General features: G+C 38.8%; 1 protein-coding gene and 1 long non-coding RNA gene across 6 annotated transcripts in view; one reads left to right on the forward strand and one right to left on the reverse strand.

The window, feature by feature from the left end:
* Positions 1–18,068, forward strand: part of LOC138744149 (uncharacterized) — a 36,723-nt gene extending 18,655 nt beyond the window's left edge. The window contains exon 4 of the long non-coding RNA XR_011345318.1: positions 17,422–18,068. This is a non-coding gene — a long non-coding RNA (uncharacterized lncRNA). The remainder of the gene's footprint in view (positions 1–17,421) is intronic.
* Positions 14,394–25,646, reverse strand: part of acadsb (acyl-CoA dehydrogenase short/branched chain) — a 42,915-nt gene continuing 31,662 nt past the window's right edge. For all 5 annotated transcript variants that reach the window (XM_069899778.1, XM_069899779.1, XM_069899780.1 and 2 more), the window contains 6 exons: positions 23,804–23,929; positions 20,425–20,517; positions 19,057–19,146; positions 16,703–16,840; positions 15,988–16,087; positions 14,394–15,182 (listed from right to left, as the gene is read on the reverse strand). In XM_069899778.1, the coding sequence (XP_069755879.1) occupies positions 15,112–15,182; positions 15,988–16,087; positions 16,703–16,840; positions 19,057–19,146; positions 20,425–20,517; positions 23,804–23,929 (618 nt within the window). In that variant the 3' untranslated portion in view covers positions 14,394–15,111. The remainder of the gene's footprint in view (positions 15,183–15,987; positions 16,088–16,702; positions 16,841–19,056; positions 19,147–20,424; positions 20,518–23,803; positions 23,930–25,646) is intronic.

Here is a 25,646-nt window from a genome sequence, read left to right on the forward strand (position 1 = left end):
CAGCCTTTGGATTGGCTGTTCTAGCCTCGGGTCTGCAGTGTTGCAGATCACAGAAGCGGAATTGGGACATGGGCAAAACATGTCAGCAACACCCAGATTTTCTGAATACAGTAAAATCCTTGGAGTCTGGAATTCAAGCAAAAAAACTGATGAAAATTAAAAAAAAGAATAAAATAATAGGTAAAATATGTAATTTAAAAAGGGTAAAGTTAAATGTTCTCTGAAGTAACACATAATCCTTTGGTGAAGGTGGGAGCGAATATTTAGCCTGCGGAGGGCCTTGGTTGCACTTTGGTCATAGCAGTTGTTTGACTAAAGTTGTGTGAAACAGCAATGGCCTCATCCAGGATGAAGAGCTGGTTGATGCCGCTCGCCATTGGGGTGTCTCTCTTAAGTGCTTCATTATCCCAGCTTTGTAGGAATCGCCCTGGTCAGAGATTTCATCTGTAAACTTGGGGGTGGGGGGGGGGGGGGGTTTATTATCTATAATGTTATTGTTCATCTTTTGGCCAGCTCCATGGAGGGGGAGGAATCTGCAGATGCAATGACAGTTAAATCTTTTTAAAGAATGTGTCTGAAAATAAAATGTTTTAAAATTTATATATTCATTGGTTCAATGTAAGTACAGTATAGTATTTTTGTATTTTAAACTGTTTATTCTTCATACAGGTGTATTAGTTAGGCATTAAAATAGTAAGTTTCAAGCAACCAGAAAATCCGGCATATCCCATTCCCCATAGGCACAGGATATCAGAGGTTTTACTGTAATGGTAGAGGTGAGGTTACATAATTATAACTGAGTTAGACTGCTGGTTTCATGAGTTGAAACAAAAAAAGTAAAGACAGATTATCAAAGAATATCAACTGGGAGAAACATTTTTCCCCCTGTGTGATGCAGAAGTACAGGGTAGAACAATTCACAATCTTTTCCACAATAAGGGGATCTGGAGGTGTCACATCTCACCACCAGATCGCTGCAAGCCCGGGGATTCTCTATTTAAAGCCAGAAAATCGCTTCACTTTTGCGGAAATTAATCAGGGGAATGGGTTTTGTCGAGCGTGTAGCAAATCTAATCTCTCTTTTGTGTAAATTTGGCTTGCTTGAATTCGCAGTAATTGTGACACCGTCCCTCTTTTGTTCAGATGCCACTTAGTCCACGCATAATTAGAGATCGCTGTGGCTGTGTTTAAAAAAAACGCTTCACATGTTATGTGTGATCTAGATAATGGTATTTTCATGAAAGGTAGTAATTACATTCATTACCGAGATCCGCGTGGCAATCAGGAAATTAAGTGGTAGCGAATGAAAAGCTTCTTACTCTCTTTATCTTTCCCTTTACTCTTGAAATGCACCATGCTGATCTGAAATGCGGGAAATAAATACTGAATCGGAAAAATAAAGACTTCTTAACCTTTCAGTGTAATGAACTGGCAGAAATCCTAGGGACTGCTACTATTATGCACTTTTCGAAATGAATGGTTTTATTCCAAGTCATTTCTTAGGCAACTTTTAAATTAGCCTAACATATGATTCGAGTCCTTAAAAGCTTCAGGGACCATAGGATTAGTGCACTGTTCTTTTCACACGTAAATTAATTGTTTTGTTCTTATAAATTGCAAACACCACATAAACCAACCAGCTTAGAGGAGACACAATTTCCAGTTCCTTCTAATTATCTGCTTAAATTTGAATTAGGGCAAATGAATAACTCTATGACCTCCAGAGCAAACAGGTGTAAAGCAGGACTATTAATAGCACACCACTGAAGACACTCCATCAAATCTGATCCAATTACTCATTTCAGACTGACTCGCTACAAGTATCAGTCCAGACAACATTTACGTAGTATTTGTTTCGTTATGTGACAATTTAAATCGATCTGTCTCTTTCAATTTGGTACAGTTCTCTTTACATAAACACAATATGCAGAGGATACACGATGAAGACCAGTGGGGCATATCTAGTGTGTGATTGAAGAAGGCTCCAAAACTGAGATATTATAACACCCATAGTAAGCCTGAAAGACAAGATCCAGTTGGAGTGATTTGATTTTCTATTGTTCTCTTGAGATGACCAACCACAACTTATCATTTTAATCATTTTTCTGGAAAAATAAGCAAAATTGAGCATCCCTCCCAGGCCAACATCTCAGAATTGAGGCCCTAATTACAATCAGCTGTCCCTGTTCACATGCCTGACACACAACTCCTTAAATACTCATCCTAAGTATTTTCATGAGAGGAGAGTAGCAGGTAGATGGAGAATATGATTCAAGATCTCTCTGATAAACTGCTACATCCCCATGGGCTCTTGATGGCCCCTTGCCCATGACGACTCAGTGGAGAAGGAGCTTCTGGATGAAATTGAGAATCTCAAGACTATGTATTGGGAGCAACTAGAACCCCAGTGTAAATGGTGGAAGGGCCAGGTGCTCATAAACTACCCATCTTCTGCCATGTCAGCCTGTCCTTGTGTTATCCAAAGAAGAGTCTGTAGTTCCCACATGGCTCATCATCAATGGCTTCAAAATTCACAAAACCATCTTTGACCCTGAGGAACTGCCTCTGAAGAATTGTGAGATGAGAGGAAAAAGGGAGGAATAAGCCAAGACCATTATCCATTGGGTACAAATCTCTTGGTTGAGAAGTGAACATGTATATAAATTCAGTTAAGGAATCATGGCAAAGCTAGAGGTGAGAATCTCTTGGGCTAAACTGTTGCTTAACATGGAGAGAATGTATGTCAACAAGCTCTGTAGGAATGGCCCTGTGCATGAGTTAGACGGGCAGCAGTATTCTAGATAAAGTTAACAGAAGGTGTGAAAGGAGATAGCAAGATATCCATAGGAGTAATTTTCTAGCAATATCAGACCAAGATGGAGGTATCAGTAAATGATGATTTGAAACAGTGATAAAGCTTAGGTGACATAATGAGAGGGGAAATAGACATTGTCAATGAGGGAATAAGTGTTGGGGTTTGAAATTTATCTCAGCATCATATATAATACTATAGTAAACATGCCAGTTAAGGTGCAAATGGTGGCCAGGGCCAGGGATGGAGTCATGGCCTGGGAATGAAATTGGTGATGAAGGAAATTTCTGCATATCCGTGGCTGGACATTGGACAGCAGATTGAAAGCTTCAATGTAGTGCCAGTATCAATAAAGATGGTGGATGCTGAGAGTTTTCAATGTCACTGTAACTGATGCTGTGTTTTTGGAAGATTTTGACAAGATGAGAAGCAAGAATAAATCAAAGATAAATCTTTGAAGGGCATCAGACATAATGATTTGAAAGAGAGAAGCCATTACTGGTGATTCTTTGGTCACATTGGGATGGAACCAGGTGAATGTGGCCCGTTCCAACTAGACAATGGAGATTGACAGATGGAATGGTCGGCTAATTTAAAGTATGCAAGTAGATTGAGAAGGACAAGGAGGACCAGATGATGGGAAGGCAGATAATTTACTTAATTCTGTCCAGTGAAAACTTGCTTCCTCAGGATCCTTTCAGCTTAATTCTTCTTTGTCTACATGGATAAATTGACAAAAGACACTTTTCATTTTTAACACATTCAAAATGTTTGATTTGGTGTGCCTTTAATTCTGCATTTTGATGTGCAGCGATTTGTCATGTTATTCTTACTTTTTGATCTTTGTTTCAGTTTTCACTTTGCCTTTACTTGCGCACCAAGAGTTCATCTTTATGAATGATCTAAATTTCTTTATTTTGCTCTGTTTTCCATGCAACTTTCCACTGTTTAGCTTCAATTTTATTTTCCTTTCTCATGTTACTCTTTTGAAAATTTTATTTTTCATTTGCATCGATAACAAACATAACATATTTATCCATAATCATACAAAGTAATAAAATGATGCAAAATTATACATCATTTTATATTTTCTACCCCCTACCCTTCCCCTCCCCAAAAAAGTAGGAAAATAAAGAAAAAAAGCCTACCTGAATTTATCATAATATCATTCATTAATGAATTAAATTTCAAATTTACAAATATTACCTTGAACCTCTAAGTTAGCTAGGGCAAGTTGGAGCAGGAGTAGCGATCGCTGCAGATAAACTTTTACCAATTAAATCCATATGCGGCTTCTAAATCTTATAAAATTTTTCTGATGATTCTGTAAATTATACATTATTTTCTCTGAAGGTATACAATTTTGTAATTCCACTTGCCATCTATTCAACCCTACATTATTGTCTAATTTCGATGTTCTCTCGTGTTTTTTGTATTGCGTCATTTCTCATTCAGTATTTTTAATCCTTAAAGCATAATTTTCCTTTCCCCTTACTTTTCTTCTTTAACTTGGGATGTTTTGGCAAAGTCAAGTGATCGATTCCTGATTATTTTTCAAAGCCTTTTATTCACATCTTTGAATCGGACAATGTCAATGTATCTGCAGCACCTCTAAAAAGAAACATATCCTCTGGAAAACATGCAGGTTGCAAATGAGCAGAACATTGCTTTTAATGAAACTCAATGCACTTCAAGCCATGTCAAGTTTTTTTTGTCATCTGATTCCACAATGAACTAGCGTTCTCCAGTACAAAACACGCAGACACACAACCAGGCATAACACATACAAACAAGTGGACAAGTATTCATACATACAAATAAATAAATGAAATTTGCTTCATGAATACGAGTCTCAGATGGTTAATGTGAGCAGTTCCTTTCTCCGTTAACCACTTTCACTGCCCAAGAAGCTGTTTCCCAGCCTGGTGATGGAGTCTCAGATACTCCTGTATCCCTTTCCCAATGGGAGCAGCTGAAAGATGCTGTGTGCAGAGTGGAAGGGGTCCTCAATGATTTTGCGTATCCTCTTCAGACAACAATCCCGGTAGATCACGTTGATTTGTGGCGAGGGGGGGGGGGGAATGGAAAGAGAGACCCCAGTGATCCTCTCTCCCACTCTTATGGTCCTGTGGATTGACCTCTGATCCATTTCTCTGCAGCAACCGTACCACATTGATAGAGCTCCTGTAGAAGGTTGGCATAAGGTGGCTGGTAGCCTTGCCCATTTCGGTCTTCTCAGGAAATACAGTCGCTGTTGCGCCTTCCTGACAGGTGAGGTGTATCCATAATTCACCAGCTAAGTGAACTCCAAGGAAATCCATGATCATCTTCATCTTATCCACATTGTGACTCACACCATATCATGAGATTTTCTACCTCTTCTCTCCAGGCCAACCTATTGTTGCTAATGTGGCCAACTACTGTTGTGTCATCTGCAGACTTGATAACACATTGGAGCTGGATCTGGCAATGCGGTCATGGATCAGTAGAACGAATAGGGCCAGGCTGAGCACACAGCTCTGAGGTGTGCCAGTGCTCAGTGTGACAGTGTCCGATGTTCTGCTACTGACCCAGACAGACTCTGGTCCTTTGGTTAGGAATTAGGAAATCCAAAATCCAGTTACAGAGGTTGTGTAATAACCTTAGCTAAAGCCAAAGTCCTATTTCATAATTTATTACTGCTATTTTTAAAAATATGTAGATTAAATGCTCTAACATATTGTTCTGCAAATCAATTCAGAATAATCCTAATAAAACTGCATCCATAGTATCTCTTTGGATACTGATCTTTGATCAATGGGTTCAAAACTGTTAGTTAATAAATGAACATTTTTATCAATTTATCTTCAAGTTAAGGCATCACTAGCAAGGCGAGCAGTTATCAACAATATACAAATGACCCAAATATAAATGAGAAGGTTGGAATCACTTTCTTGAATCACTGTGTTAATTCAGGTGTGAGTGAAGATTCTGGAGTGAAATCTAGAAAACCAAGGTAACTTGAAGGCCTAAGCAGTCAGAAAGAGAAGGAGAAGCAGGTTTAATGAATATGGGCAGTCAGGCTTGCTGTTCCTCAGAAGTCTGCAATATGATCACTGACAATCCTTCCAGAGATTATAATGCAATTGTGAGTTTATCGGAGAGATCACGGTTATGGCTGCAGGTTTTAAAAGTTGAAGTGGAATCAACGATACAATACAAGAAGGAGCGAGAAAAGAATACTGAGTAAAAAATCTTGTCAATACTGGTTGTCAAGAAAGGAGTTTAATCACATTTCTGAGCTGTATTCATTTGTGGCCTGGCTTCATTTTTCTAAAATACAGTTAACATTGCCATCTAGTGCTCAACTGGAGTCAGAGCCAGCACAAGTCTATTCGCGTCTGTGCTTATCATTTTTGTATCCTACAGCAACTTCAGGAATTTTGTGCATATACAGCTTTAAGTTGAACCTCATAGGTTCTTGTTAATGATCCAATAGATCCCCGTGTGGTGAATGAATCGGAACCTTCTCCCATTGAATCCAGGCAAAAATCAGAATTTAACATGAATGTAAACTTTGTATAAAGTAGTTACACTAGAAAAAAAATGAAGTATGTTTTGCTACATATTGGTACATTGAACAATAATCTCATCTTTTCCCTGAATGGAAGAGATATTAATTTTTATTTTTTAAAAACTTAATCATATGCAAGTATTTCAATTTTTATTTAATTGCCTGCATAATATTTAAAGAATAATTAAAAATTACTCCCTGATCCCAGGTTTTATGGAATTGAGGATTCCTTAATCTCTTTGGCAGCTCAGCACCTTGAACTAACGTAGCTCATTTTGGGAAAATAGGAAATTTGTGCCACATTAGTGTGAAGTTAGAGCCATCACTTCACTGTTTCTAGGCAAATATGAACTCAGGTCCTCTTGGATCAGTTGCCCATATGACCATAACTATTGCTGATAACTCGGTTGCTTTCTTTGAGCAGGTCACTTTGTTTGTATACCCAGAGTCCCAAAGCATACACTCTATTCCGTGCTCTGTCACAGGAAGACTAAAACAAAGCTCGAGGAAGTGCTCAAAGCCTCCATGAGAGTACACTACATCCTCTCTGACTCCTTGGGGCCCAGGACTATTCAAGTTTAAGATGGAGCATTCATGGTAAATCTCAGTCTGTAACGTGGTTCAGCATAAACAGCAGGAGTGCCAACTTCACAAATTTCTCACCAATCCCTGAGATGAGCCAGTGCTCAGCGTGACAGTGACCGATGTTCTGCTACCAACCCGGACAGACTCGGGTCCTTCGGTTAGGAAATCCAAAATCCAGTAACAGAGGTTGTGTAACAACCTTAGCTAAAGCCAAAGTCCTATTTCATAATTTATTACAGCTATTTAAAATGTAGATATCACCTCAGAATCCACAGATCTTGAGTGGAAGCAAGTCATTCTTGATCTTGAAGGATGGCTGAAGGGAGAGAGTTTACAAAGGAGTAGCATATTGAACACCATTTACTGCTCTTAGTATCAATCACTTATTTAGTTGCATATTTTCATATTGTAAAAATTAATATCAAAGTCTGTCCTTCCATATCTACCTCAGCATATCGCTGACATTCAAACAGTCACACCAGATGCCTAAAGTGGCTCTGAGATCTGTTTGTTAAGGTAGGTTTGCATTCAATAAGCAGATATTGTCGTATTATGGTCAATAATATTAATGCCTGCTTTGTCTGGAGGAAGATTCCTAAATTGTAAAATACCTGTGAATCATGAAGAATTGGAAACTTATAAATGGGACCTAACAGTATCTGACAGATGTTTTCGCTGTAAAAAGGAAATGGGAACAACAATTCATGCAATCTGGACATGTGAGAAAGTGAAACAATTTTGGGAAGATCTAAACCAGATATTAAATAAAATCACAAAAAGTAATATACCAAAAAAACCCAGAGATCTTCCTCCTAAGTAACATAAAAAACAAAGAATTTGGACTTGATTTGGATGGTGCACAAAAAAGATTTGTTTGGATAGCCCTAGCTGTTGCAAAAAAATGTATTATGTCAGACTGGAAATTAGAAGATAACTTGAGAATACAACAATGGTATATAGAAATGAATAAATGTATTCCATTAGAAAAGATAACATATAATTTAAGAAATAATATTACAATATTTGAACAAATATGGGAGCCATTCATGAAACACAATAGAGAAAACCTACCGGTGTTAGGTCTGCTTTGTTCATGAATGAGTGAGACAAACACCAGACTGAGTCGAAATCAGGGTTCTTTGTTCTTTATTACCGGATTGTAACACTTGCAACTAACCATGTTAGTCGGAGAATGCATTCTGCCGTTATCAGCAAAATGGTGATTTTTTATACCCTTGGATACGTGCTTAGAACATCATCATATCATTACTTGTCCAATGACTAAAACTGTTGCTATCCTTTCCCTGCTAGCTTCCTGCCTCTCAATCCATCAATGTCTCTCTTATCTTGTAAGTACAAGGATGCATTCACATCTTGTTATAGCCCTGTACAGGGTAACTCCTTACACATTCCCATCTCATGATGTTTTACCTAACAGGAGTACAAGGACACCTCCCCTTCTTGTTACAGCCCTGCACAGGGTAACTCCTTACACATTCCCATCTCATGATGTTTTACCTTACACCGGGGACATCTACCACCTAAAATGACAGAAGGAGAAGGGAATGAAAAGAATTGACTCAGTGGAAATTCTTGTTTGTTTTTATTGAGTGACAACATTGTTTGACGGGTTTAATGTATCTTAGATTCTGAACTTTAAATGAATGGGAGGGGAGGTAGGGAGGGTGGGATGGGAAGGGGGGTGGGGAGAAAACGACACTATATATTTGAAAAGGAAAATGTATGTATCTTGATCAATGTGGTTTATAGTGTGAAAAATAAAAAATTAAAAAAAGAAGAATTGGAAACTTATGGATATTTAAATAAGATAAAAGCTGCTCATTGGAAAGCAAGACCTCAAGTGATAATCCCAGAATTACACCAAAAGGCATATGTTTTATTCAAGTATTAGTGAACAGCTGAGGCAGGGACAGTAAATAAGTGAAGGAGATTAAATCGATTGGCTTTAAACTGTTTGAATGCTGACATACTTATTCAGAGTAGCTCCACATTAGCCATTATAGTTCACTTTTCTCTCTGCTTGGCCATTATGGTTCCTTCCCTCAATCCTTGCAAGTTAACATTCCATCTCAAAATTCCCTTTCCTTTCAAGTCTCTGAATGTTATGATTTCTTAATTCCATGGACAGCTCTCCCAATAATCCATATTCGAACCTTCCTATTTCGTCTTCCAGTCATGTCCCGGTATTCACATTCTCTTAGCAACGGTGAAAATGGATTTTCTACAGGATGGTGGGGTACTCTCTTCACCTAATTGACTTGACTGCAGCCTTAAACAAGCTTCAATAATTCTTTTTCTCTGTAGCTAAATGGTACTGTCTTGGTCAGTTCTAATCTTAATCATCTGGAGCGAGAGTTTCCTGCCATCTTATTCTTTCTAGCAAGTGTATCGAATCTTGACCTCATTCTTGCATTGGACAAAGGACTGATTAAGTTCTTAGCAGCAATCTAACTGTTCAAACTTAGATATTACACAGATGACTAGCCAAATTCAAAATCTCTTAACTGCAGTCAGTCCTCCCTTTTGTTGCAGTTGATCCTACATTATTATCAATTATTTCCTTCTAATCTTCTAGAATGTTTAATTTCCTTCTTGGAAGCTATTGAGGGGACCCTGAAAAACATATCAGTGAGATCCCTCTTTTGTCACAGCTGTCAGATTGGTCTTCCTTCTTGACGATGGTTATGATCTCTGAGGTCTACTCCTATACAATGTGATATACCATTGACAGCTTCACCGTTGAGGTCATCAGGAGTATCAAGTTCCTTGGATTGGATTTGGCAGAGAACCTCACATGGTACCTTAACATAAGCACCATAACCAAGAAAGCCAGCCTGCGAAGGCTGAGGAAAGTTCATCTCCCACTCTCCATCCTCACTACATTCTCAGAGGATGCATTGAAACCATACTTTGCAACTGCATCATCGCCTGGTTTGGAAGCTGTACCTCCTCGGATCGCAAGACCATGTTTCTTTCCTTCCTTTGGCTTGGCTTCGCGGACGAAGATTTATGGAGGGGTAATGTCCACTTCAGCTGCAGGCTCATTTGTGGCTGACAAGTCCGATGCAGGACAGGCAGACACGGTTGCAGCGGTTGCAAGGGATAATTGGTTGGTTGGGGTTGGGTGTTGGGTTTTTCCTCCTTTGCCATTTGTCAGTGAGGTGGGCTCTGCGGTCTTCTTCAAAGGAGGTTGCTGCCCGCCAAACTGTGAGGCGCCAAGATGCACGGTTTGAGGCGATATCAGCCCGCTGGCGGTGGTCAATGTGGCATGCACCAAGAGATTTCTTTAGGCAATCCTTGTACCTCTTCTTTGGTGCACCTCTGTCTCGGTGGCCAGTGGAGAGCTCGCCATATAACACGATCTTGGGAAGGCGATGGAGGATAGTGAAATCAGCGGAAAAGATAATTGGGGGCTCTCCTCCTACCATGAAGGACATTTACAACATCTGATTCAGACGAAAGTCAATAAGCATTGTGAAGGACTCCACACAACCCTCAAGTAAACTGTTCTCCCTTCTACCATCTGAAATGAGGTACTGCAGCACTACAGCTTGGGCAAGAACTTTATCCCCAAGCCATCAGACTCCTGATCTCCCAGAACATTTGGGGATTACATAGTGTGGAATGTTAATATTTTAAATATATTGAACTTCTAACCTATATTTTTGTAAATATGCTCTGTGGTCCTGGAGAAACGCGATCTCATCTTTTGTGTGTAACTGTGGTATGGACGACAAATAAAGGTGTCGTGATGTAGATTAGTGACTGAAACCTCTCCCCTTTTAGGTTTTCAGAGTGGATGCCATTTGCTTTTGAGGCCTTGTTAGGGATGGGTTATGGCCTCTTGTCAATCCGGGTTAGCAGCAAGACCACCAAAACAAATTGCAGTGGGATGAAGTTCAGGAGATTCATGTCAAAGATAATCATAGAACAGTACAGCAAAGGGATAGAGCCCTTGACTCATCATGTCTGTCACAAATTAAACAAAATCTCTGCTCTTTGTACTTGATCCATATTCCCAGCATGTTCACATGCCTATTCAGGACACCATCATATCTGCTTCCACCATTACCCTTGGCAGCCTGTTCCAGACTGTTCAGTCTCTGAGTTTAAAAAAAACTTCCCAGCACACCTTTAAACTACCCTTTACCCCCATCCCTAGTATTTGATATTTTTAAAATTGGGAGAAAGATTGTACCATCATTGAGGATGTCTCCAAAATGTTGCTTCCAGTGGATGTCGACTGCCAGTCCATTTCTGATGATTTGACCTTCATTCTTGACTCTTAGTGGAGTGGTGTTTAGGAGTGTAAATCTTTTAATAATTGAAGAACCCATGTTTGTTAAGGGTGCCTGCTCGTTGCTGAGATTCCAGAACTTTCTCCATCCACCATCTGTTCTTTATGTCCATTTCCAGCTGAACCTCATTCAGGGACCTATACAGACTTATTTTCCTTTTGAATGCATTAGGTCTCTGGTTAATTAGCTCTTTAACAGTCCTCATCAAAAGAGTTCTGATTTTTATTGTAATATAGCTGAATCTCTTCCCAGGTGGACTGAATATTCTACAGCACTTGGAAACTGGGAGTATTCAGGTCACAGAATCATTTAGCACAGGATCCTCAGCCCACTATGTCCACACTGAACATTATACCTATATGCTAAATTAGATTTTTATGTATTAGAACATGGAACAGGACTGTCGTCTTCTTTGCCTTGAGTGATAAAGTAATTTGTTAAATGCCTCCTAAAGGCTGCGATAGTAACAGCCTCCATTACCTCTTCTGGCAGCACACTGCAGTTTACCCAGCCGCTGAAAAAAATCTTCTCAAATCCCCTTTAAACCTCTCGCCTTAAACATATACCCTCATTTTCAATTTGTACAATCTATCCCAGGGGTGTCAAACTCAAATTCACGGAGGGCCAAAATTAAAAACTTGGACTAAGTCGAGGGCCGAACTAAATATTTATTGAAAATTTTCAACATCTGCATGTTTTCTCTTCTTTCAACATAAGTAATGTTAAACTTTTTCTTATTAAAATAAATGTTTAATAATAGTTTTGGATAAACTCTTTCCAGAAGCATTAACAAATGAGAAATAAAATATTCAATAAATAATATTTCTCTATAGAGGATTTGTCAAATGTTGCTAGTGTGCTGTCGAATAGTAAAATCTGAGGGCTATTGAGAATGTGGGAGAATAACATGATTCCTGAAACAATCAAATGGGTGACTGATTGTGGGCATGAACTCTAGCAGGGTTATTTGCCATGCCCTTTTTCCATTGGTACAGATATCCTTTGATTTACACACTTTTCAAGTTTTATGCCTAATGAGTTTGTATCCAGGTGCAGGACCATTTTTAACCAGGAATATATTTATCACACTGACATGAAACTATTGGAAGATCGTTTTATCCTGAGATTAAAGTTCATAATCCTTACTCAGGCCTGTGTGCGGGAGGGCGGGGTTTGCGGGCGATCGGGTTGGCCAACGACAGTGCGGGGACATCGCCTCTCGCTGCAGGGCGGCATCTCGGCGGGTCGGCCTGCGGCAGGGAGGGGGAGTGGCCAACGGTCCTACGAGGTCAGGCCCCCCCTGAGTTTCTCCCGGACCCCCCTTGACCTGCTGAGTTTCTCCTGGAACCCCCTTGACCTGCTGAGTTTCTCCCGGACCCCCTCCCCTTGACCTGCTGAGTTTCTCTCGGACCCCCCTTTGACCTGCTGAGTTTCTCCCGGATCCCCCTTTGACCTGCTGAGTTTCTCCCGGACCCCCTCCCCTTGACCTGCTGAGTTTCTCCCGGACCCCCTCCCCTTGACCTTCTGAGTTTCTCCCGGACCCCTCCCGCTTGACCTGCTGAGTTTCTCTCGGACCCCTCTTTGACCTGCTGAGTTTCTCCCGGATCCCCCTTTGACCTGCTGAGTTTCTCCCGGATCCCCCTTTGACCTGCTGAGTTCCTCCCGGACCCCCTTTGACCTGCTGAGTTTCTCCCTTCTGGTGTTTTTACGAGAACCACAGACTTTCACTCATTCATTGATGAGGGGGATCAAGGGCCAAACATTGTCAGGTACCTCTCTGCTGGATAAAGGATACGGTTTAACCCGCTGAGTTTCTCCAGTGTTGGGTTTTCACGAGGTAGAGTCAAAGGGCCGAAGGGCCTGTTTCTGATCTGTAATGTTCTACGGACCCTGTTCTTCTTTCCGTGCCGGTGTCCCAGGACCTTTCCAGGGCAGTCTCCGCGCTCAGGACCGCGCTGGGATCCCGGTCAGTGGTGGAGGAGCAGGTGAGCGCGGCTAATCCCGATCCAGCCCATGCCACTCCCGAGATTGGCGGGGGGTTCCACCCTACCTGCCCAACCAGCCTCGCTCTCCACGTGTACTCCAGGCACCCGCCGCTGGTCCGGTGGGAAGGCGCAGGGCGGCCGACGACCCCATCGCCTGGCGGGGAGCCCCAATCTTCCCTTCGGCGCCCCGACTCCCATCTGCAGCTCCAAGAAACGCTGTGCCACTGGGGTTCCGGGTGCTGGGAAGCAGCCTTGGCTTCCCCTGACACTGACCAGGCTGCGCTGCGGTGGGGGGGTGGGCGGGGAGGACACGACAGCATGTTTATAAAACCACCCACCACTACTTTTCAAGGACCAGGATTTCTCTCTCTCTCACCCTGGGACACAGCAGTTACTGTGCATGCGCTATATTGGCGCGGCGGCCAGCGGGCCACCTCTAATACATTTTTGATATGATCTTGCGGGCCAAATATAATTATTTGGCCCGCGGGCCAGAGTTTGACATGTGTGATCTATCCTATCCATCCCTTAAATAATCAAACTAACCCAATCTATCTAATTTCTTGAATGTAGTACTATGTTCCCTTGCAACCGCTGCAACCATGCCTGCCTGTCCCGCATCAGACTTGTCAGTCACCAACGAGCCTGCAGCAGACGTGGACATACCCCTCCATAAATCTTCGTCCGTGAGGCCAAGCCAAAGTGCTATGTGGAAGACAGCAAGAACTCTTAAATTGGTTTAGAATTTAACACAATTTCTACTTAACATCAAAACCTTGTAACACCCGCAGCCAAAAATCTTCAAACACTGGTATAATAATGGTCAATGTGACAAGGAAGCTGTAAATAGTTTGATCAAAGCTGGTTGCGGTGGTGAGGCCTTTCAGATCATCTTGCCTGTGACAACTCTGACAGTCAAATTAATCTCATTCCAGTTTTTTCCTCTGCAAATTAGTTCACTTCAAGCAGTATGGTGAATTATGTATTCTGATTCCACCATACTCAGATGGATTTTCCAGATCTTAACTCTGTTCGGAAATATTTTTCACCAATTCACTCTAGTTCTTTTGCCTAATAATTTGGACCATTAACCTTTGGTTAATGAAGCAATTGTCAAAGAAACTTTTTGAACCCCAAAATATGCTTTAATTTTACAATTTATTATGAAAAGCATTGACAACTTTTATGCAGACAGAAAACCATAAAATGAAGTCTTAATTTAAAATATGTAGACATACAGCACAGTAACAGGCCATTTCGGTCCACAAGTCTGTACCACCCAATTTACACCCCATTAACTTATACCCCCAGTACATTTTGAATAGTTGGAGGAAACCCACACAGACATGGGGGGAATGTACAAACTCCTTACAAACAGTGAGGGACTCGACCCCAATCGCTGGTGCTGAAAAGGCATCGTGCTAACCGCTACACCAACTGTGTTGTGTCTATGCAATCAATTTCAATTTTCCAAATACGTCTGAATCAAAAAAAATTTCCTTTTGAGGATCGTTAAAAATGGATGACAAAATATATTAATGCTTTTCTGCTAATACAATGTGCTGCTTTTATTTCATGCTTTGTAAGTATAGACATACCTATACCATGATTTATGACCGAAACCAAAGATATTATGCAAAAGTACACTTTTTATTCATGCAGGAATCCACTGCTCTGTACTGTAAAACTGACGATCAGTGAAATATGTTTAAAACAACAAATTGTATTTGATGTCACACAAGAAGCTTTATCCAAGATAGTAGATATTTTTTTTTGAAGATGATCCAAGGTAAAGTGTTTTACATCTTAACTGAATTCAATCAATATCAATGGAGATGTTGAGGTTATGCAGCAATATTAGAATCCTTGATCTATCAATTTTGCAATTGTATTCAATTGGATATTAGAGGTTCCTTCATATATTGAACCTGGAAAAGGACAGGAAATAGAATTACAATTTGCAAATGGGAAGAAAACTCCAAAGGCCCAAGTTAAATTAAAACAAAAGCAAGTTTGTTTTGGATCAATGCAGCTTATCTTTGCTTTACACTGACAATCTAAACATTATGATTATTATGTACTGAATTGAGCTGGATCTAGTAAGCTGCCTGTACTAGCTAATCATGGATCTCGTCTGGCCAGCTGCTGTGAGCTGGACTTGAGGACCAGTCAGTGATGAACAGGCTGAAAAATAAAAAAATCTGTCCCCAGGAATGCTTTTAACAGGAAGTGGGCTAAAGGCACAGTGGGATTTTTTGTGAAGCTGGTGTTTTCTTTAAATTTTTTTTATATTTAGAAGTGTTTAAGTACTTACGAATCATAAAAAATAAACATGATCTTGGAGATAATGATTAAAACATCAAAATAAATCAAATAGAGTTACAATGTACCAAGCAGATGAGATACTGATTCTCAAAGGCTTTGCTGGAACAGTGCAAGATGTCAAAGATAAAGGTCAGGGTGGGAGTGGGATAGAAAATTAAAGTGGCAAATTATACATGTTTCTGAACAGATATATTGATGAATAGTCATATAATTTGTACTTAGTTTTTCCAACATGGAGGACACAGTATCATAAATATCAAATGCAATACATAAAATACTTTTTCTTAAAGATTTCATGGCAATGATTAAAACCAAATTAAAATTCATTATATACAAGGAAACCATATCCAAGCAATGTTTAAACATGGAAATTACAAACCTTAAAAAAAAAATTAGGATATCATTTACCTATTTTACAATCTCGATAATATTTTTCGACGGGAAAATCTTTGGTAAAGCCAACTCCTCCCATCCATTCAATACACTTTGCAGAAGTTTTAGCTGCTATCTACAAGAAATAGATTAGCAGAGAAAATGTATTTAGTTGAACCCCAAAATATAGATTTATTTTACATTTTATTATGAAAAATACCTCTTATAAGAGGTGCAAAACCACAAGATGAAAACTTTACAGACAATTTCAATTTTCCAAAGATCTCAGAACCAAAAAATAATTTGGTATTTGAAGAGAGTTAAACATAGGTGGCAAAATAAAAGTTTTTTTCTGATAAAGCTAAGCAATTTCACCACTAATCAACATGCTGGACACGAAACTCATGACCATGCGTCCAAAATGACAAATGTATCACATGCTTATCTGTGGATCATTTAAGATGAACAAGAAGCTTCAATCAGGCCCTCTGCAGACGGTGGCTCTTTAATTCCTCCAGAAGGATAGTCAATGTAATGATCAGATGTTTTTGTTTCATTTCCAACTGTTCCCATTGGGAAACATGCACCCTTTAACAGGATCTCTAAAATACCAAAAGTTGGAAAATAGCTTGCGGTGCCTAAAGATTACAGATTAAAAACCACTTAAGGAATTAACATGTTTGATCGGCTTACGAGAATAATCAAATACACTTCACCTTCAAAGATTTCTCCATTCTATATTTAAGTTTACCTCAGAAGTGTAATACTTTGCCATACATGCTTCTTTAATAAAGGGTCTTCCCGCTTCTTTTAGCCGAGCAGCATTATAGGTAAGCAATCGGGCAGCTTCCAACTGGGTAGCAACCTGAGAAATTTGGTGTTGCATGCCCTGTACAAGTATGAAAATAATTTAAGTACTCCAAACAGAAAGTTTCTTTTGTTAATTGAACCACGATTGAAAGAATTTTAAAATACACAAAAAATTACTAACTTCTATTCTAATTGACAGCTGTTACTCATTACACCGATTATTAACTACATTATTCAAACTGTTGCAATAAGTGGATAGCGCAGGTAGTGTGAAATGTTCTTTACCACTTTTGCAAATGGAACATGGAAAAGAGTAGATTTTACAGTTAATCTGGGACCCAAGTCAATAGGTCAAACAACTGTGTAAGATCCTCGTAGATTGATGAATCCGTAACTCAAGTGGAAGTTAAAACATTAAATACAAGCAGCAAAAGATGTGGATACAACTAATTTGCATATTGCGATGTTTAGATTTTTGTGTTTGAGCCTCTGTAGTGAAACTTTAGCCCATAATCTCATTAACTGAGGGATGAGATAAACACAGCACAAAAACCAACCTCCCCTTTATCGACTGTCTGTTATACTCGCTGTCTCGGAAGAGCTGCTAAAATATGAAAGGACTCATCCCATCTTGTTCATAATCTTTTCTTACTCCATCAGGTAGAAGATACAAGTCCTTGAGAACACAACCCTCCAGAGTCAAGGATCTAGAATGGATCTCATACTGGTAAAACCTGATGCCCTTGAACACTCTTTTGATCACTATTTTTTTTTTTAAACCCTGTTTCTTCCACTATGCTTTTGAGCTTTCTCATACTCACTATTGTTATGTTACTCTCTATACTTAATTATTTGGCTATTTATTTGTTATTTTTGTACTCTCTTCTATACAAGCTGGTGAGAAGTCTAGACTTCAGCACACGTGACAAACAGAGCAGTATCAATTGAGCCACAGAAAGTATCACTTAGACACAACTGCATGCAGTAACATTATAGTCAGCCAATCACTCATAATGCAGTAAATGATTGATGTTCATCTTAAGAAAATATATACGCAATGATACTCAACTTTCTGCTTCCACAATGGAGAAAGAAAGATGGGCAAGTTTTTTCTCCCAAGCCATCAGACTCCTGAATTCCCAGAACATATGTGGATAGTGGACTGTGGACTTTTACTGTTTACATCTTAATATTTCAATGTGTTTAACTTCTGCTCTGACTTACATTTATGTAAATACGCTCCATGGTCCAGGTGAAATGCTATCTCACCTTGACTGTGTGAGCATGGTATGAATGATAAATAAAGGTGAACCGAATTTGAAAGTACACTGTTGGCACAAGCTGTTGTTTTTTTTTTAAAATATATATTTGAGTAATCTGTTTTTTTGAATATATTGCTTGCTGTGTTACACATTGTTTGCCATCTACCTTCACTTCATTGGCTAACTACTGTCAACAGATATTTTATATACATGCATGAACAATAAGAGTCCCTTTAATCCATGTAATCTTATAAACATCATATCCTCCAATGCACCCAAAACTATATAGGAAGAAAGGAAAATCCAGATCAGTTTAGGAAATTGAGTAAACTTCACTCAAGAATTCTAGCTAGTATCCAATTTTTACATGAAATGATCACCACCCAAGAAAAAAAGATTCAATTCATTCTTAGACAACTTTAGTATATCAACATCCAATGGAGAAACAAGAAGCTGGACTTTTCCCCTTTGAGTCAATTCTGGGTATGGACATCACAGGAGAAGCTAGTATTAATTGCACATTGCGCACTGGTCTTGAGCTGGTATGAGTGAGACAAGTTCTTAAATCCTTGCATCTTGTTCCAAAGTTCTATTCTTTGGAAACAAAGCATCTCCTGCCATCCAACCAGATGGCACCTTTGATTTTAAAAAAAAATCAAATCTCTGCTTCTTCCCTGAAACTTGAATGAACTCGCAACTGAAGTCAATTCCATTTACCATAATTCTTAATCTGATCACTTCTCGAGCTGAAGATTAATCATGATTAACATTAAATTGATCACTCATTTTGAAGGATCTTAATAGATCATTGATGGTTGAATTGTCATTTGTCTTTTAAAGTGATCTTTTATAAAAACTATTAAAGCAGAATTCTATTACCCAACTCCTGATATACTTCAGCTTCATCATGGAAGCAGTATAAAATTATGGAACTACTTTCCAAGAGGAAGTGAAAGAGTAACTTGGAACAAGTATTTTCAGAGAAGAAATATCTGAAAAAAAAAAACCACAAAAGCAAATTTGCTAAATGTACCTGGAAATCATATATTCTTTTCCCAAATTGCACTCGCTGCTTTAAGTAAGGAATGGTGCTATCAAAGCAGCCTTGTGCCAAGCCAAGCATCTGCAAGAAAATAAGCAATAAATATCAGTGATTTAAAAAAAAAAGACATGGGAATCAGAACTTCAACATCATCTCCTGAAACATGGGGAAGAATTACTAGACTAGTTAATACTTCTTCACTTGTGCATGTCACTAAAAAAAAAATACAGTTTAAAATAGTTCATAGAGCTTATAATGTCTAAAGATAAACTAGCTCACATCTTTCCTAATACAAGCTCCACTTGTGATAGATGTAATACTGAGGTGGCTTCATTGACTTGTATGTTTTGATCATGTCCCATGTCAGAAAAATTTTTGAAAGATTAAAAAAAAAACATAATTAATGATACTGGTTATTCAATTACAACCTAACCCCTTAACTGCTCTTTTTGGAATTAAAGATGTCGATTGTTTACCTACTTCTGCACATCAAGTTATCGGGTTTTATACACTATTAGCTAGAAGAGCCATTTTACTTAAGACTAATTCTCCTACATTTTTTCAATGCATTTTTCATGTAATGTCTTTCTTAAATCTAGAGAAAAATAAATAAATCTGGTCGTACTTTAGATACAACTACTAAATTTGAAGAAACATGGAAACCATTTATTGATGACATTTATGGGATATAACTGGCATTACTCGAGGAATTAACTCTTCCTTTCCAGACGTAATATAATTTTTGCCATTTTTTTGACAGACCCTCAGGATAGGCCACTCAGTTTTAAACATTTTTTTTTAGTAGATTAGTTGGGGGTTTTCTTATGTATTATAATTATTTATTTGTTTTGTTAGGAGAATTATTTCTAACAGGTCACATTTTCACTCTTTGGAATTTATATATTTATACTACGTAGACTTGGACAGACCATCTAATTGCATTACTTCTATTCTCCTCGTGCTGTATGTATTATGAAATTTTAATAAAAAGAAAGTCAGATTTTTTTTTTCAATTCAAAAACATTCCTCTAATATCTTAGTTGAATTTAAAAAATCCTTCATTAGGTTTGTTTCTAAAAATACAATGCAGGGTGCTCAATTTTTCAGCGGGCAAGGCGGCCAAAAAACACTCTATTCAAGATCATTAACACAGTGCCAATTCAGTATTGGTCCTGGTAATTCCTCTGTTCATTAATTAGCAGAATATACTCTAAAAATACATATTTATACCTTTATATGGGAGAGCTCCTAGTCTCTATCTGCTGCTCAGCTCTCACAGTATTTCATGAATACAGCCCTAATGCAGCCTAGTAATACTTTCCATCAGTGACACTAGTCTTAATACATTGACTTACAAACCTGTGCAGCAATCCCAATCCTGCCTTCATTTAACATTCCAATTGCATATTTGTACCCATGACCCAGTTGGCCCAATATGTTACTCTCTGGAACCTGCAAAATAAGTGCAAACAATGAAACTAAAATGACAAAAATACAGAAATATAAATCAAATTTATAATAATTAGTTCATTTATAGACCATGGAACAAGTACCATTGCCTCTTTTGCATGAAATCAGTGAAATAGAGGAGAGCCTTGTGACAAAGTGCTCAATGGAGAAAAGTTTACTAAAAATGTTGGATCTTAGACACACAAATCCATGGATCCAAAATGAAAACCGAAGTGAAACTTCTCAAACTGAGAGCACAACTTAAAATAATAGAAATCAGTCTTCAGATCACCATTTTTAATTTTCCTTAATAAACAATAAAGTGATCATATGATCCAAGATCTTGGTGTTTGTTTCATTTTCCAATCCAAATGTTGTTTGATCTGATTTCACACTTGCAGTCTGACATATAGAGTACTTGAAGATCCGCAAATAGTTTGCTGTGTACTAATGCAGAGAAAGAAACAACAGTTGTATTGGCCTAAGAGTATAAGCAATTTCATCTTTCCAAGTTACTATCTAGTGTTTGTATAGTGAGTACTAGACCATGATTGCTCATCATCCACTAATCCAAGTGCAGCCTATGGCTTCCTCTTTTATTCCAGAAAGCAGAAAGCCAAGACCAGGTTAGAAGGTGAAGCAGAAACTGGGGAAGGGAAGAACTGAATACTTGGCCTAACCTCCGCTTCCCCTTGCATCCTGCATTTTCTCCAACCCTTTTTAGATGTTAAAAAGGGTGGCCTCTCTTAAGGGCTCACAAATTCAGAGGTGTGGTGGGGAGCAAATCTTCATCTTTACAGGCTGCTCATGAAGGAAATTGAAGACTTCAGAAATGTCCCTGTCATCAAGGAAAAGTCAGAAAAGAGCAATAAATATTTGAACAAGTTAAACACATCATACTCAGCAGCTGTGGCAGGTTCAACATATTGTACAACCATCTATCATTAACTGTGACATATCTCTTCCAGATGAGCTCAATGCTTTCTATACTCACTTGAAAAGAGAAGACAATGATGCATTCTCACAAGCCCCCAGCAACTCTGTGCTCTCAGTTTCCAAAGTGGACGTGAAAAGAACCTTCAGGAGGGCAAATCTATAGAAAGCATCTGGCCCAGACCATGTATCTGGCTGCCTCCTTAAAATCTGGATGAATCAACTTTTGTAGACATTTTCAGCCTCTCATTGCTGCAGTCACTACCTTATACCTGTGTCCAAGAGCAGGAAGATGACCCGTCTCAAGAATCATCAGCTGGTTGCACGTCTACTGTGAACAAGTGTTTTAAGAGGTTGATAATGGAGCAAATCAACTCCCCTTTTCAGGAAGGACCTGGACATACTTCAATGAACCTATTGTTACAACAGGTCAATGGCGGATGCTATGTGCTGGCCCTCCACTTTGCATTAGATCACCTGCAGCAGAAGAACATTTACATTCAGCAACTATAGCTTGGGGTTCAACACTATCATACCACCAAAACCTATGACCAAACCAAGGGATTTGAGACTCTGTTCATTTCTCTGCATCTGGATCTTCCACTTTCTCTTCATAATGATTCAGTGCTCAACATTACCTCCTCCTCACTAACCATCACCACTGGAAACTCAAGACTGCATGCTTTGTCCCCTGGTCTATTCCCTTTATACTCATGGCTGCGTAGCCAAGTTCAGCTCCAACACCATCTAAAAATTCACTGATGACACTATTGTTGTTGGGTGAAAAACAGGAAATGAGTCAGAATAGGATAGAGATTGAGAATCTGATTGGGTGGTGCGAGGGCAACAAATCTTGCTCTTAAAGTCAACAAGACTTCAAGATTTTAGGTGGGAGAGGCCAAGGAACTATGCACCTGTCTTCATTGCTGGGATGGAGGTGGAGAGGGTTCATACCTTCATGTTCCTGGGAGTCCTTATATTGAAGGACTCTACTGAAGCTTTGAGGCAACAGTGAAGAAAGCATCTACTTTTTAAGAAGCCTGGGAAAATTTAGCATGTCATTGAATACGCTATCAAACTTCAATTGTGTATGATGGAAAATGTACTGACTGGTTACATCACAGCTTGATTTGGTAATTGGAGTGCCCTAGAACGTAGAAGGCAGGAGAAGGTAACAAATATAGCCAAGTCCATCGTCGGCTTCGAACTCCCATTCACGAAGACATGCAGGTGAGAAATGCTGAGATTCTACTCCATCACAAATACAACCACATTCCAATGTTGCTCAATGCACCATCAATGAATAAAATGCAAATACCAATTATTACATCAGGAGGCAATTCTGTGCATCAGTATCAAGAAAATATAAAATTTGAGAGCTTTGTTTTAAAATGCATTGGATGCAGATTGAATTACCTGGGCCAGGAAAGAAATGGAATGACTATCCAGAGAATTTCAGTCAAGTTTACACTTTGGCAAATTGTCAAAAAGAATTCTGTTGTCCCCTGGGGATTTATTTTTGGTCTTGCACTCATTTATATATTATCTGTACAAGATTTCACCTGCAGACATTGGTGTCACCTTTCATGATACTCCGATTAGAAGTAAATGTACTTCACTACCACTTTTATCCATCTGTCCATTAGAAACTGCTTGTCAGATATTCCATTACAGCCTGGACTCAATTTCATCCATTAAAAAGATAACCTTTGTTTCGGCTGTAATATCTGCCCTCTTGCCACTATTTCTGGTTTCTTTTGCATTTCTCTCCATTTACCACACAACTCTTATAAAGTGTTACAATTATTTTGAGTTTCTTATTTTGAGAAGTGGTCTTCAGTCACTGGCCAGGTTATTAAATGCCACCAGGATAGAGTTTATAAACAGAATGTACAGATGACATCACAATCAAATACAAGGCTTTTAATAGCTATTTACAAATGCTGCAATGCATTTAAAATTCAAGCTCACTTGGTAAGATAAGGATTTAGTTCCAAAGCAAATAATAGTATTGTACATTCTTATTCATACTTTATCATTATACTTAGCATGTGTACATTCGTTCAGGGGTAAAATTATTCAAAACATTTGCCTATAAATATTATGAAGTGGCCCTATTGCTTATCGATGTCAGCTCAATATACAATTTGGTTTACTAATTTTAGCACATGGCAAAATGAGGGCAAGCGTGAGCTCACAAGAGTGAACCATTTGGACAAGATAGCAAGATAGATAAATGACAATCATGGAACCAAAGTCAATCCTTCGAGCAAAGAGAAATGAGTAACAACATTTTTTAGCTAAAAATTATTTTACTTAATGCTATTGAGTGTCACATGTGCATTAAAAGATTTACCTTGACATTATCAAAATTAACAACACAGGTCGATGATGCTCGGATGCCAAGTTTATTTTCTTTCTTCCCCACTTGGAGACCTTCAGAACCTTTATCTACTATGAAGCATGTGATTCCTCTATAGCCCTAGAAATAGAAAATAATAACTAGCATGTCACATTTGGTTTTTAATGTTAATTTCATTAAATTCTGGCACATTTTTAAATTAACATTCAGATTTTGATGATTTTCATGTGGTTTTAATTAATTTAATGAGCTGCAAATTGCTGGGAAACCCCACGAGTTCCATGCAAGATGCTGGCATTTATCCCTCATTATTACCAGCAAAAGCAAAAATTCGAACATAACTGGCTAAAGTTTGATGGCAATGTCCTAGTTTTGTTCCTCTGAACTGTAGTGGAGCCATCACAAATATTAATTGTTAGTGGTGATGTTGATTTGTTTATGCAAGGCAATATTCTACCAGGTCATTAGTTTCTGTAACACAGAATCTAAACATCCAAAGGCAAATGAACAAATTAAGTATGATCAAAAACTGTATGTACTCAGATGTATGCATGAAAATCACCATCTTAATATTTTTAAGAAAAGCACGTCGAAGGTGAAGAATTGCAAGACATTGCAAATACTGTGGCAATAAAGTTCATTCTCATGTCGCAGGTTACTTATTTTCCATTTCTGAGCCATGAAGTGAAAATAGGGAGTTTCTTGGCCACTCATTTGGGACGACTTTCAAGATTCTATTTTATGCTGCGTAAGAATATTATCAAATTAACTTCCAATTACCAATTTATGTCACTGAAATGGTGTTTGTTGATGCATTTTCTGGACAATCATGACTTTACCTGTTCTCAAGCAGAAACTATGAATTGATTTCAACTAAGTTAGTCTCTAACATTTGGTTCTTGCTCATTAAGCTCTAAATGCACGTTATACAAAGTGGAATCATTAGTCCAGCGCTCCTATCAAGAGAAGAAAGCAAACAGAGTCCCCTCAGAGACATCGTGTACATAGATCCTGAAACCTCCTCTGAAACTGCTGCCTCTGCTCCAGTAACTTTTGTAGCTGCAAGCCTCCTGTCCATTCCAGCAGTGAACCCAAGCATCAAAGGCACCCTCCTCCACTCCTGGTTCTGAACTCCTGATTCAATTTGGAAGCCATCAGTGGATGAGGCCCTGTTCACTATTGTCATTTGAATGAATCCCAATCCCAGATTCCAAGAGGCATTCTCCAGTATCCCACAGCCTGGTGTGAGGCCTTCAACCACCAAGCTCCTCGCTGGTTTGCTGCTGTGGTCCACTATCCTGTCAGTCCTCTCCTTCTTGAGGGTGGGAAGGGGTAGTTGGTTGTTCTCCTCTGGAGCTCTGCGCTGGTCTACTAGTCCTCTGAAGCCTGCATCCCTTGTGGACTTGGCTCCCAAAAATGGGACTGAGTCCTGTGGGTTCTCCAATGTAAAAAAAAACCATGCCACAGCCCATTCTACATGGCCATTGGGCACAATGACCAGACAGCGAGACTCCACGGATATTTATAAAGTTATTTTTATCACTCTAACTTGAGAAAGTACATAAGGGGTTAAGAGATTGAAAGAGAGTCATGTGCTCAAAATGAAACTGACAAAGGTAAACATCAGAGAAAGATAAATAAACCAAAGAAAGGCTTGATAGAGAGGGCAGCATAGTGGAATTAAAAGCAGTTATGGTTAGCTTTGGAATGAAAGTAATTTATGTAGGATTTTTAAAATCTGTTGAAGGAAACTCAATACAGTAAATTCCCATTAACTGGAATTCAATCAACTGGAAATTCAAACAACTGACAAAGCAATCGAGAAAGAAATAAATAA

This window comes from Narcine bancroftii, chromosome 10 (genome assembly GCF_036971445.1).
Source record: "Narcine bancroftii isolate sNarBan1 chromosome 10, sNarBan1.hap1, whole genome shotgun sequence".
In the NCBI taxonomy this organism is placed as follows: Eukaryota; Metazoa; Chordata; class Chondrichthyes; order Torpediniformes; family Narcinidae; genus Narcine; species Narcine bancroftii.